At 39.3% G+C, this 13,725-nt stretch overlaps 1 protein-coding gene across 13 annotated transcripts in view; it reads left to right on the top strand.

The window, feature by feature from the left end:
• Window positions 1–13,725, top strand: part of kif21b (kinesin family member 21B) — a 61,585-nt gene that overhangs the window by 31,530 nt on the left and 16,330 nt on the right. For 7 of the 13 annotated variants that reach the window (XM_078948128.1, XM_078948130.1, XM_078948129.1 and 4 more), the window contains exons 19-27: window positions 264–467; window positions 572–673; window positions 931–1,096; window positions 2,709–2,769; window positions 2,853–2,901; window positions 4,311–4,555; window positions 4,899–4,967; window positions 5,055–5,165; window positions 12,868–13,004. In XM_078948128.1, coding sequence (XP_078804254.1) covers window positions 264–467; window positions 572–673; window positions 931–1,096; window positions 2,709–2,769; window positions 2,853–2,901; window positions 4,311–4,555; window positions 4,899–4,967; window positions 5,055–5,165; window positions 12,868–13,004 — 1,144 coding nt within the window. Of the gene's footprint in view, window positions 1–263; window positions 468–571; window positions 674–930; window positions 1,097–2,708; window positions 2,770–2,852; window positions 2,902–4,310; window positions 4,556–4,898; window positions 4,968–5,054; window positions 5,166–8,296; window positions 8,336–12,867; window positions 13,005–13,725 lie in introns of all 13 variants that reach the window. The other 6 variants (XM_078948127.1, XM_020703545.3, XM_078948123.1 and 3 more) reach the window with 1 other exon arrangement.

The following is a 13,725-nucleotide window of genomic DNA, read 5'->3' as shown; positions in this document are numbered from 1 at the left end:
CAAAAAAGCAATGCAGGCTGTGAGATTCGAAGTATCAAATGAAAGTTATTAATAGGAGTTCCTGATATTACATTTGACTGACTTCTTCTGAAGCTATCTTCCTAAGCTCCTTGTGCAGACAAGTTGGATGTAGGAGTTGGAGCTACAGTATCAAAGCATTAAAGAAAAGATCCAAATGTAGAAAGTGCTCTTAAGCTCCACTTTTGCAGATCTGTTTTGCTCTTTTGCATCTGAAGCAGTGATTGTTTCTGTGTTTGAGTCAGAAGCGAGAGGAGCTGACCGTCCAGCAGGAAGCACTCTCACACAAGAGGGAAGTGCTGATGGCAGACGGGGAGGGCCCAGAGGCCGAGGACCGTCTCCTACTGGAAGTCAGTGAGGAGCTGGAAGTGCTGAACGCCAACATAGACTACATCAACGACAGCCTGTCTGACTGCCAGGCCACGATTGTACAGATAGAGGAGACCAAGGTATTAAAGCTGTCACAAACACAGAAACACACCTTTTTATTTAAGTTAAGCCATTGAGTGGGGGTTATGGGTTACTGATGACACCTGACTTTGTTATCCTGCAGGATGAGCTGGACTCAGTGGATACTTCCGTGGTAATCAGCTCCTGCTCCCTGGCTGAAGCACGCCACCTTCTGGACCACTTCTTAAAGGCTTCTATTGACAAAGTGAGTTTTTGTGCAGAAGATCTCAGAAAAAAAAAAACGTTTTAGCTTAAAAACAAAAAATAACTAGAGCTGCAGGAGAACGTTCAGAAAAAAACCCAACTGCAAAGCATTACAGTGCGGAAGGTTGCAACTCCACCTAGTGGTGGATATTTGTATTGCAACATGTTGCCCTTGATGCATTTCGCTATATAAATAGGTATAAATAGTTTGATTGTGAGTAATCATGTTCTGAAAGTTTCTGCCTTTTGTTATTTCAGAGTTTACAGGTAGCTCAGAAGGAGGCTCAAATCCGACTGCTGGAGGGTCAGCTGAGACAGACGGATGTGATTGGCTCGTCTCACAATCATATGATCCTGGATGCTCTCCGTGAAAAGGCTGAATACATCCCTGAACTCCAGGCTCTCATCCATAATGTCCAACAAGGTGTGTCCTCACCTGCTCATTTTTAGTAGCTTGCATCAAATGAACATAATGCTAAACTTAATATTTATGTCTCTCTGAAATTCACAGTACCGTAATTATACAAAAATGTTGGATTTATACAACATATGCATTCTGCTTTTCTCTTCATCTTTTCTTGGCTGGAATTCAATGAGTGAAAACTAAAGATTTAAAGAGCCAGTACTAGCTTACACATTTCAGTTAAACACTGAAAACACTAAAATGATTAAACACAGAGATGTTTTTGGGTGACACACAAAGGGTGGGCAATACCCAGCCTCAGGGGCGAACATGTCTACATGTTTTCTAGATATCATTGCCCCGCTCACGGCACTTTTTAAACGTGCCAGAGCGGGTTATGTTGAAAAAAAGAGCAGGAATACCTCCCTTAATATCCACCCTTGGTTTCACCTCTGCAGAAATTAGGTTAATAAAGTAAAAATTAAGAGATAAAAAATGCAATTTGCAGACAATATAATGTGATCTCTAATATGTCTTTAAATTTTCAAACAATTCATAAAAAAAATCTGTTCGAGCAGGATGTTAGAGAAAAGTAATTTGTTTTAAAAACAGATGGGCCTCCTTTTGGGGAAAATATTGCAGTTTTTGTTTTTAAATACTGTACATTCTGGGAGATCTGAGGAAGTTGAAGAGGCTTTATTCAGTTTTAAGACTTGCTTCTTCTAATATCCTCAATAGTCACTTCCCAGCTTCAAAAAGCTCATATGTATTGGTAATATGTTCATAAAAAACTAACTGCGGTTACATTTAGTTTCTAATCATAGAACGTGGCAATTTTTAATGCACAAAACACAGATATGAGGAGGATTTTGATGAAGAGGTACAAATGCTGGGGCAGGGACTTGTGCACTTTTCAGGTGAACGTATTTTCCTGAGGCGTCTTTTACACATCACCTGCATACAAGGCCAGTATCAAATCTATGTTAAAACAATGCACACTTTCACTGCATACGGATCTATCCTTTGTATTTTTAGCAAATCCCCGGCAAGGTAACTTATTCTCTATTTATGTACGCAACTCTCCGGACAGTTCAGATTATGGGGATGCTATGCTTCATGAGTTAAATGGGGGACAAACCAAAAAATCTACAGCTATATTAAAAAACAAGTTGCATTCACTACTGCCTGGACTGTATTTAATATGAGAATCCAAAGAATGATGAAAAAAAAAAATCTTCTTAAAAGGTCTGGAGGTTGTGGGGGTTATTCCTTTTAAGACAGGCTCACAGATTTCACTAGGTTTGTACTGTCACTTTTTTTTTTAGTAAAGTTTTCTTTACTTTAGAAAATAAAAGGTTGTACTTTTTCAGATCAAAGCCTATTAAAAGCAGCCATCTTGGTCTACCAACAAATGTGAGATTCTAAAACAGCCAAAAAAAGAATAAAATTCTATTCAAAAACCCAAAATTAGATACGAAGCAAAAGCGGAAAAATGTTAAAACAGGAACAGATTTGTTTGTTTTTCTACAGACATTACATTACTGACACCATGTTCAAATATACATTTTTGAAGAACAGATCACCTGAGCTGTAGGTTACATCAGACTGACTCAGACCTTTTTTATGCTTTCAGAAAATGGTTATGCCAGCACTGATGAGGAGCCCTCCGAGTTCAGCCAAGCCTCTGACAGCAGGTGAGCCTGAGACGAAAACTAAACTCGACGTCCTGCAAGTACAGAAAAGCATCCTTCCAATGCTCCATCTTTCTTTTTCCCAGCGTGTCTCAAATGAAGGAATCCAACAGCCAAGATGATTTCAAAACCAAGGTAAAAATGTACAAAATAGTTAACTGTTTGGTTTTTGGAGGCTGTAGAGTTCCACTCTGACTTTCAAAAAGAAAAATCAATGTAATAAAAGATGAGTATTTAGTAAAACAGTCAAATGTGTGCTAAATCCTGGATTGATGTATGCTGTAGTGGTCCTGCAGAAGTCCAAATGTCAAATACTGAAGAAAAGGATCTTCTGTTTGGTTTTTGATTCACATATTCTTATCTCCTGCTGCAAAACAAAGTTGTAGACCAGCTCAGTGCCTTGTGGTGCAGTGTCCGCCCTGAGACTGGAAGTGTATGAGTTCAAATCCAAGGCCGAGTCATACCAAAGACCCCTTGCTTGACACTCTGCAGTAAGGGGTTGTATTGGGGGTTAAACCACAGTGCGGCTGTGTCTGCAGCACACTGCTCCCCAATGGGGTGGGTCCAATGCCGAGAACAAATTTCACGCACCTAGATTTGCGACAACTGAAGTCGGACAGGACGTGCTACAGATACACAACGGCCGTGGTGCAGCGGTAGGGTGCAGCGGTAGGGCGGTCGACCCATGATCATAAGATTGCAGGTTCGATTCCCGCCTTGCACGCCCATGTGTCGAAGACACTGAACCCCACCTTGCTTCTGGTGGGAGGTTGGCACCAGTGTTCAGCAGCGGAGCCACCACCAGTGTGTGAATGTGTGTTTGCATGGGTGAATGGGACTGTGACTGTAAAGCGCTTTGGGCCTTCGTAAGAAGGTAGAAAGCGCTATATAAGTATACGCCATTTACCATTTACCATTTACACGAGATATACACTACAATTAACAAATAGTAGTTCAAGCACTAAGAAGAGAAAAGGATAGCAGAGGATGTAAATGGCTTTTTCTGACACGTTTTTATCCAAATAAATGTTCTGCAGTGAAATGATTTTTTTCTTAAATAGACCCATATATGATGCTGTCAAAAGAACAAAACAAAACGTGTTCAGAGAAAAAAGTAATTTTAGGATTTTATGTATTCAAAAAAAGCAAAACTTTATTTATACAATGCATAATAGCAAAAGCAACGGGCAAACATTTCTCTTTTGGTGTTTAAAGTCGCAGATCCCACGATCGCATATTTGCTGGTTAATTTTTGTCCAAACTTTTGTGTGTACAGTTCCTGTCGGTCACCTCAGGGTGGCAGTACAGGCACACATTTTAAAGTTGTGGAGAAGGCTTGTGGAAAAAACAATTTATATTTTTGTATTTATCCACTGTTATTATTTGTTTGACTTTGGTGGATCTTTTAATAACTGAAGAAAAGCCAAAGGCTTTTCCGTTTTGTTTTTCCCAATTTTTCTCTTTAAGGTAATTTAGTCTTTCTTCTCATCACACTCACTCTTTTGTGGTTCAGCCAACACAAATGATTTCCATATTCTACCCAGATGGAGCCGCGTCTGTCGGCCCAGATGAAGGCGGTGTCAGCAGAGTACCTGGGTCCAATCCTGGACCCTTTAACAGGCAGCAAAGCGCAGCACATCACCAAGTCTCTGGCTTCACTGACAGACATCCAGGAGGACGGTCTGAGTCTCATTCCAGGGAGCCCAGGGCTAAACCTGTCTCTGCGAGACTACTATCACAGGGACAGGGCGTCCCGCACCATCAGTCTCCCTGTCAGGGGACATACCTTGTAAGTCAGAGATTTAAAGAATCCATCGTCACCACAAAGGGAGTCTTTGATCTAAAAGTAGTCTGGAGACTGTTTACACACTACATCTATGAAATAAGAAGAAAGAAGGCAGATATGTGACTAATAAATCTTATTTGTAGTCTAAAATGAATGAAAGCAAGTCATTTTAATTACTCCTTAAGGACTTTAGATCAACATACGTGGTTGCGTAAGACATTTCAAACAGGTTGCTTGAAAGACCTCATAAACCCTTGCTGCTCATCCAACAGTTTCCATCTTTTAGTTCTTTTTTTTCCACATTTTATGCTTCTTTTTTTTTTGCTCTTGTCTGTTTGTGCATTAGTCCCAGGCAGTCGCGGGGTTATGAAACTTCTCCTATAACTAGAAGGAAGTCTTATGATCGCGCATACAGGTACACGTGAGGCTCAAATGCAGCACATTGTTTGACTCCCTTTTGTCATTTAACCCCGGTCTAATACATTTAACATTTTCTTCTCAGGCCTACTGACGGCTACACTCCTCCATCTTCACCTCCTCTAAGGAGCAGGAATGACCGCAATGTCTTCTCAAGACTCACCAGCAACCAAGCTCAAGGCTCGGCTCTGGACAAGTAAGTACAGTCTAGTGTCATTTCTGACCCCACTTTTTATCTTATTGATTCACTTTTCGTCCCTTGAGAAGTTTAAAATCATTATTAGCTGCCTTGAGGGTCAGGCCTTCTGACTAAAAAAGGTCCTGCTGAAGCTCCTGTACTGTTCCTCTGGGATCAGTGTGTATCCTCAGGAGGAAAATATCCTATAGTGAGAAACGTATAAAGAGATGAAATAAATCTGCAGTTATTTAGAAGATGAGCGGTGATGAAAATGCCAGATCAAAGGATAAAAAGATCTTGTCTAATGTGCTGCTTGAAAAAAATGTGCTCGTAAGTCAGTGATAATATCTATTTTGCATAGAAAGGAGGACATTTTCTGGTGCAATTTATGTAATTTCATTTAAAAAGCTGTGCATGCGCTCTGTATGTTGTTACTTGTTATGCCACATAGTTATATATTCATTTACATGATGATATGTAATAATAATAGAGATGTGTTCTTTGTGTCGTGTTGCACTCCATCACTCTGAGTAATTACGTGGAGTTTGAGGAGATGCAAATCTGGAATCAACGCTCTACTCGGACAAAAGAGACAGTAAATTTCAGCCAATGGTGCTGCTCATCAGTTCCTCGTCCTGTGTTGGTCACAAAGCCAGAGCATTTCTCAACTTTATAGACCCCCTTAATTGGTGGCACGCATGTTTCTGCAGATGGGCTAGGCTGTTGAGATTGTGCGAATGCATGCTATCTGTGCTAATAACTGCATGGCTTGTGTTCACTGGAGCCTGTGGCTCCTCATTATCTGGATCAGGAGTAGGTAAATGAGATGGCACTTGTCATCTCCAACTGCAGCTGTTGTTGTTGGGAGCCATGTTGGATTAACAGGAGGGGGGGGTGGGGGTGTTTCAGGGATTTTTGTAAAGTTGGCTTAAAAAAATGTTTTTTTTTGTCTTGCCTGATGCTGGAGGATGAAAAGCTGTGACTTTGTCAACTTTTTGCTCTTTTTGTTTTTATCTAAAAGCACCTGTGACACAATTTCGTTTTAGTCTTTGAAAAATGCACATTTTCATGTTTATCTCTTAAATTGTGTTTTTGTGATATTTTTTCATTTTCGTTGTTATTGTTATTAAATTGATGTTATAATAAATGATTCCGGTGGAAACTCAAAACAGAATAACAGAGTTTTAACTAGTTTTTATCAAACCAAATATTCACTTAAAATTGTTGTTTTTTGATTGCGACTTTGCTTGACTCAGCTTTTTCTTTGATATTGAAGTTTTTACACTTAAATGGTTTAATTAGGAGTCAAGCATGTGATTAAAATGTTAGCAGCAGAGTGAAAATGAAGGACAAATGCAAATCACGTTTCTCTATTGCTTCTTGGATGAAGAGCGTTCGTTTAAGGATCCATCTTTGTTTTAAATGACTTTTTACAGAAATAATGAATTTCTAAGGAAGAGTTTGATAACTTTATAGTATAGACTGTGGCTGATGGTAAATACAAAAAAGTGAAGGAACTACTCTCACTTGTGACACCACAGTATTTTCACGAACATTTGATTTTATAATTTCATGCTCTGAGAGAAAGGTTCGTACCGTGGAGGTGACAGACCAGCGATCATAAACATTCATTTCCTATGATTTTCAGTTGGGTGTCACACATGTGCTTGCATTTTCACTTCAGCTGTTGTGGGTGTGGCATGGCCTCTTCCCTCTATCCCATAGTCAACTGAATTCCCCCCTTTGCTAACTATATCCGCCCTCCCCGATACTTTTTTCATACTAATTCCTTGAATGTTTCTACTTGGAGAAAATATCAAAGAGCTAACTGACTTTATATTCGACCACAAAGGTCAGAGCAACTAAATTGTCTACGACTATTCCAGTATCTTTGATTACCGGTTTTCCCTCTTGGAACTCTTAAGGTGATGTCACACACCCACTATGTACATTTTGCGCATATTGCACAGATGAAAATTGGTCACATTTGAATAGACGTGGAAAGAGTGAAAAAAGTTATGGTGTTTACGTGAAATTTTCACAGATGGATCAGGAAAGAACCATGTTAAAACCACAGAAGAAGTACGAATAAACACGTAAATCAACATAAAATCCAAAGATGCCCAGTTTAGTTTAGTTTAGCAATCAGCTATTGGATTTTATTACTGATTTTATGTTTTTGTACAAGAACCGGTGTGAAGCCCATTGAGACAACTGTGTTGTGATATTGGGCTACATAAATATATAAATTTGCATCTTACAAAAATTATGCACAATTTGCATAAGATTTATGGAATAATTGTTTACAAACTAGGCAATTCTCAATCGATCCAGAATTTTGAACAGCCCTTTAGCGAATTCACCTATCGGCCGAAACCCTCGATGGCCGTCTGCGCACATCGACGAATGACGAAGGCAAGAAACACTTATGAATTATCACGCATGTATCACAAAAGACCTACATTTCATACGTGGAAAATGTGCGTAGTGGCTGTGTGACACGGCCTTAAGACTGGGTGTGTCGTTTCCTTTTTTTTTTTAAATGTGTTTGTTTCCTTGACACCACTCTCATCTCTAGTTGATGACATTTAGAGGTTCTTATTTTTATCCTAGATTTCTGACTAAGGAAACTCATTTGTAAAGGTCAAAAGTCAACCTTCATCTTCATGACTGTTATGACTAGAGGAATATTATATCCCTTTATAACCCAGTAGTTAGATAGTTTTTGTACAGATAAAGAATAAAATCTAGTGGATTTTTGGAGCTTTTTTTTGTCAAACTCATCTAAGCTGTTGTGCTCTTTACCTTGGTGTCAATTTTTTAAAATTAGACTTTAATTGCTTAAACCGTTGAGCATTTACTCAGTTTTAATTGCGCTTCTGTCACTCCTCTGCATGTTTTTGCTGACAGATCTATAAATAAAGGGAAACTAGAGGCAGATCTACTGGATTCATTCTGGACAAGCTTTTGTTTTTCTGACTGAGATTTTCTGCCAGTTTGTTCTTTGCCTCACATCTAAACCCCACCTACTAGCCACCCCTTCCTCTTTAACCCCCTTGCTGGTAACCCTTCTGTCTTTTCTTAGTGTGGTTAACCCTTTCCTCTTTCCTTCCCATCCCTACTTCTCCTTGCTCCTCTTCTGCCTCCAGGTCGGATGACAGCGACTCCTCGCTCTCCGAGGTGCTCAGGTAGAGGAATTGTGCCTGTTCTCCTGTTTTGCCTGCAAACTCATTTGGTGTCATGTGTCCTGTGTTAGACCTCCTCCTTCTTCAGGCCTCCATGAGTGAATCACTGTGCTGCATGTGTTAACTATGACCTTTTATGATGTCTGTGAGACCTTATGTTCTCATAAAAAACCTGCAATCAATCATATATATTTTTTGGATTTTCCAGACTGAACATATACAAAATGACATCACGACAAGGCTTTTCAGCTGCACACACAATGCTCACATTTTCTTGTATTGTTTTGAGTGATTGTGCTCTGGCCTTCTCAAACGTACTCCAGCGCCTCGTTTGGACAGCGTTTTTAATTGCTCTTTAATATGACAATAAAATGTCTCAGTTACAGTTGCAAAAGGGATCACTTGATATACTTTCAACTTGATGGCAAGTGTCTTGTAATGTGTATCTGAAGTAAACAGTAAGCTTTTGTCAGGTAAAGACCTTTGTCAGGTAAAGATGTCTTGTTGTTTAATTAGTTTTAATACTGGGAAAAACAATGACGTGCATAGAATAGAAAACTATATTATAAACAGCTGAGAGATGATAAATAAAACTAAAAATACATTTTAAAATAAACGATAATTATCGTCCAGTGTCTATGAAGCATAGTTTAATAAAATAATTATACGACTTTTCTGGCTTCTATGATTTTTCAAAACATTAATTTAGAGAATGTGTGTTTTTGCTCTGACACACTTAAGCTCTAAATCCTTTTTTTACTTTTATAGTAATAACAATTTGTTTAACATTTGCTTCTTGTGGGAATTTATCGGTCAAATGTCTAAAGTCAAAATCTACATATTAGCGTATTTTCTAAAACCTTTTTTGAAAGTGATCTTTCATGTTTTTTAAATTCGTAAATCCACTCACAAATTAGATTATCTCCCCCTTTTTTGGGTCTTAATGCAGAAATACAATCAACCTGTTGTCTTTGCAGCAAATGACAACCAGTTTAAGTTCAAACTGGTATAAGACGGTATTTACTGGGATTTTATACACACAAACAGAAAAATTCCACTTCAAAGCGTTACAGAAGGAAAACCACAGAAGAAATGGATGACTGAGGTAACGGTAAAAGGAAATTGGGTCAAAAGTTTTAAGATCATCTCTGAACACGTCAGACCTAAAGGGAAGTTAGTCCACAGAAACTGAAGACTAAACTAAGGAGCGCTCCTGCCAATCAGTGGCAATTACACGCGGAGAAACACTTACTTAAGATTTAATTTCAAATGCAAAAAATCATGACTGTATTTTTATCCATCATTCCCCACTTCTTGGTCTTAGGTTCTAAATATCTGCTCATTTCTGAAACTGCTTTGTACTGAATTGAGTATATTTTAAAATAATTTTCTCATAAACCTAATATCTAAACTGAGTCTCCTGTGTGAGGGATAATGGCCCATGAAGTGTGCATTATCAGAAATTAACGCACGCTGTGGAAGCCTGAAGAGGACGGTTGCTTCTGCAAAGTGCGTTCATTTTTGATAATGCACACTTCGAAGGCCATTATCCCATTTATACCATGGTCTCTTACAAAAGAAATAAATATTTGATCCGAATTTAATAATTTATTCTCGTTTCAGATCCCTTTTTTCACAAAAAGCGGACTATTTGTTAGGTGGTGCGGCTGAGCCGGCACAAACCTTGATTGCAGCGGCAAAGAAAAGCGATATATATGTTGATCATCACGATGGGTTAAAAAAAAACCATCAGTTCAGATAGAAAGTTCACCTCTTACTGCTTGTTTTTGTCAAGATGATGAAGCAAAAGTTTGTTTTAAAGAAGCCAGTGCAGTGATACAGAACATTTAAGCTATTTACAGGAACTTCTTTTTTAGGTGTGCATTATCATGTCATTGTTACTTTTTAATCCACACCTAGCAGCCAATCAGAATCGAGAATTCACCCGGACCAAAGCAAGAGTCACAATAATGTATTTTTTTTCTACCAATGTTATTTTGATATGATAAACAGTTGAGTGGGGATTAAGTCGCTCTCAGGTCTTGTCTTTAATATTAGCTTGGTTTCAAAATAATAAAAAAGTTTGTGTTTATCCAAAAACTCTCAAAAATTCCAAGTTTCTGAAAGTTTGCTTTAGAACATTTTGCGCTTCTATTCCTTAGAGCAACTGATACAACATAATCCTGGGATAACATCACCTGGATGGTTGAAAAGCTCCAAACAAGGATTTTCTCCTTTTCAGTTGTAACTTCATTTTTCTTTTTAAACCAACATCTATAAATAAATAAACCTCTTACCTAGATATCTTCTTTTCCTGTGTGTACTGCAAAGAGCACATTCTGGCCTCCCCTCATGCTTTCATTAGTGCTGCTCTGGCACGACCCCTGCTACATCCATTAGCAGCTCTTGCATAGTGCAAAACCCGCCTGACTATGATACCCTCTGCAGTCACTGATAGAACTGGAACAAGTTCTGCCCTTTTGAGCACCACACTCTTCAAAGAACCGGGAAGAAGTGTTACGGGAGGAAGCATTACGATATGTTTCTATTTTTTTAAACCAAAATATTGTGAAAATGTAATAAATGAATTGTTGACTGAAGCTCAACAAAACAAAAGAGATAAGATATGAACAGATTAGGAATGTGGGCGTGGTTAACAAAAACCTCCGTTGTTAAGGAAATCCAACCACTTTCTTTCACCGATTCTTCCAAAAATTACATGGACATGTTTGACACCCCCAGGTGACCTAAATCTAAAAGGGTTGCTATGAACATAAAACCAAGAGAAATCTGGCTCTGACCAGAGTGGCAGAAGCAGAGGGGGAGAGTATAGGGTGTGTAGCAGCCTCTCAGCCAGTGAGGGCGAGTAAATAGGGCGCCACTAGGGCAGGGGCGGGTAGTGCCACACAACACTGCTAGCAGCTATAAATTTGTTTTCTAATATATTTCACATAAGCACTAACATTAGCTGATAATGTAGTTTGAATTTTACAAAAACTGTTATGACCTCCTGAGAACCAGCCCAATAAAAACCAGACTTCCCACTATCCCACCCAAACACCCCAGATATCATTGGAAAGGAAAGGATGTCCTTAAGCACACAAGGTCTAAAAGTACAACTTTTAATGAGCCAAAGGACACAATTCAAAGCAAATGTCCCCTACAGAAGAAATAAATGGATGTGGTAGTTCTTGATAGGATTAGTTATAAACGTGTTTCTTTTTTAGTCTTTTGTCTAATTAAAATAGATTTGGTCTAAAAATAATGCAGTGGGCTGAATATGAGGGGCCCTCTTTACATCTGCCATCACAGTCTGGTTTTGCAGTCCTGCAAAGCTGCTTATCTGACAATCATATCAACTTGTTACATCTCTTGTTAGCTGTGTAGGAGCTTCCTGATGAGCTGCTGGAGACTGTACATGATGCTGCATGTGAGGATGATGACATCCTGCCCATTATGTGCTGGTGTTTATTGTCTAGAGGGGGCTCCTCTTTCCGACTATTAATATTCACTTGTTTTACTCAGTTTTTTTCTGTGTTGGTGCTACGTTGTACAACCTGAAATTCACATATGCATCCTTTTTCATCTGTCTGGTGAACAAGATTCTATTCTTTTGTTGGTTTCTTAGAGAAAGTGGTAAGAGGACAACTTAACTTGGGGCTTGGTATTTGACTTGTGAAGTGTGTGTGTCCTTTTTGTAACTTTAAATTCAGGCTGCACAGAAGAAAACCACCTTGTTGACACCGTTAATACTCTGTTCGCTCTGTGCAGAAACAAATCTGTTCCCTGTGTTTGTCACAGTTTTCTCCACTCTCTTCACATCTCTGCATCTCTTGTCCCACCCCCCCCCACACTCTTTTAAAAACGTGCATGCTCACATGCACACGAACGGCTACCCGTGAAACCCACCAGGGACCAATTTTTTCCACAACTGTTCCTCTTGTTCTCACCCTTTCTGCTCTCTGACTCACTCTGCTGACTGCTCTGCAGGCACTTTGGGACTCTGGCCTGTCAGGGACAAAGATTGGAGGGTTGTGTGTGTGTGTGTGTGTGTGGGGTGGGGGTGGTGGTAGAAGAGGTCCAGCTCCAAAGATTGAGTGCACATACCATTGAGAAGCTGTTTGTGTGTGTGAGACACAAAGAAAAGAGGAAGATGAGTAAAATCTGAAAGCGGCTCTTTCTGTGTTGCCTTAATTGGACTGCTGTGCAACAAAGTAGAGAGGAGAGTTGGAGAGGGAAGGTGCATGTGCTTGTGTTACGAATATTGAAGCAAAAGTCTGTTTAATGTTAGGTCATTTAAAAAAAGCAAAGGTACCATCAATGATAAATCATCACTGAATGGAGTTTAATTGGTGCTGTGGATGCTGTAAAGAGGTTTGGTCCACACAAACACACATTAGTATGTTTCTGTTTGATAGAAGAAACATGTTTTTGTGTGCATGATAGTGAATACTTTGTGTGGTATTTTGCATACTTTCTAGATATGCGGTTTTACACTCAGACTTTGACACTGTATTTGTGTTCCTGAAATATAGGGGTGTGATCAATCCCATTGGGGGTGTGAAAGGGGGTCGAACAGCCCCCCTGCAGTGTGTGTCTGTAGCCGAGGGCCACTCAAAGCCGGTTCTGTGTGTGGATGCTACAGATGAGCTCCTGTTTACTGGATCAAAAGGTACGCTCACCTCTGACAGAAACCTCAACTCGCCCTATTTTCATATTTTAAGCGAAATCTTTTACATCACAAAGTCGGACGTCAAATCTCTCTAATTTGACAGTTTGGATGGGATGTGCATTTGGGAAGGAATACCAACATTTGTCACACACGAGTAACACCATATTTAACATTTGTAAACACCATCCAAACGAAACGACAAGTTCCAACTGGATACAAATTAAGAAAAAACGATCAGCCGCACTAGTCATTCAGCTTGAATTTATGTGGCCAGACTCTTCCAGCCTTCTGGCGAGCACTAAACCTCGGCACTTTTCGAGGAAGCATAACCCACATGCTGTTTTTTCTGGTGATCAGCAGCTCTGGGGCTTCATCTATATCTGTCGCCAGCATGCAATTTATTCCTTTCGAAAGGCTTTTTGCAGTTCTTAAATGGTGTCCACACACTTTTTTAATAAATGCACAGAGCTGTTTGCATATACAAAACGTCATTACATGTGTGGACATTGTGTTACATCTACAAAATTCCTTTAAAAGATTTATGACCCCATAAAGAAGCCTCTTTTACATTTAGTTTGGGAGTTCAACATCATTTACGATTTGAATATCACAATTCTAGCAAAATGCAATTATATTAAATACTTCATGCTTTTTCCCCCCACCCTTTTCGAGCACAGTTTTAGTACAGACTGATGCATGAAATGAAGTCTGCAGTTTTAAC

The sequence above is a fragment of the Oryzias latipes genome, chromosome 5 (genome assembly GCF_053564925.1).
Source record: "Oryzias latipes strain Hd-rR chromosome 5, Olatipes_Hd-rR_3.1".
Lineage (NCBI taxonomy): Eukaryota > Metazoa > Chordata > Actinopteri > Beloniformes > Adrianichthyidae > Oryzias > Oryzias latipes.
The sequence above is the reverse complement of the archived record's forward strand: the minus strand, read 5'-3'. Positions and strand labels throughout refer to the sequence as shown.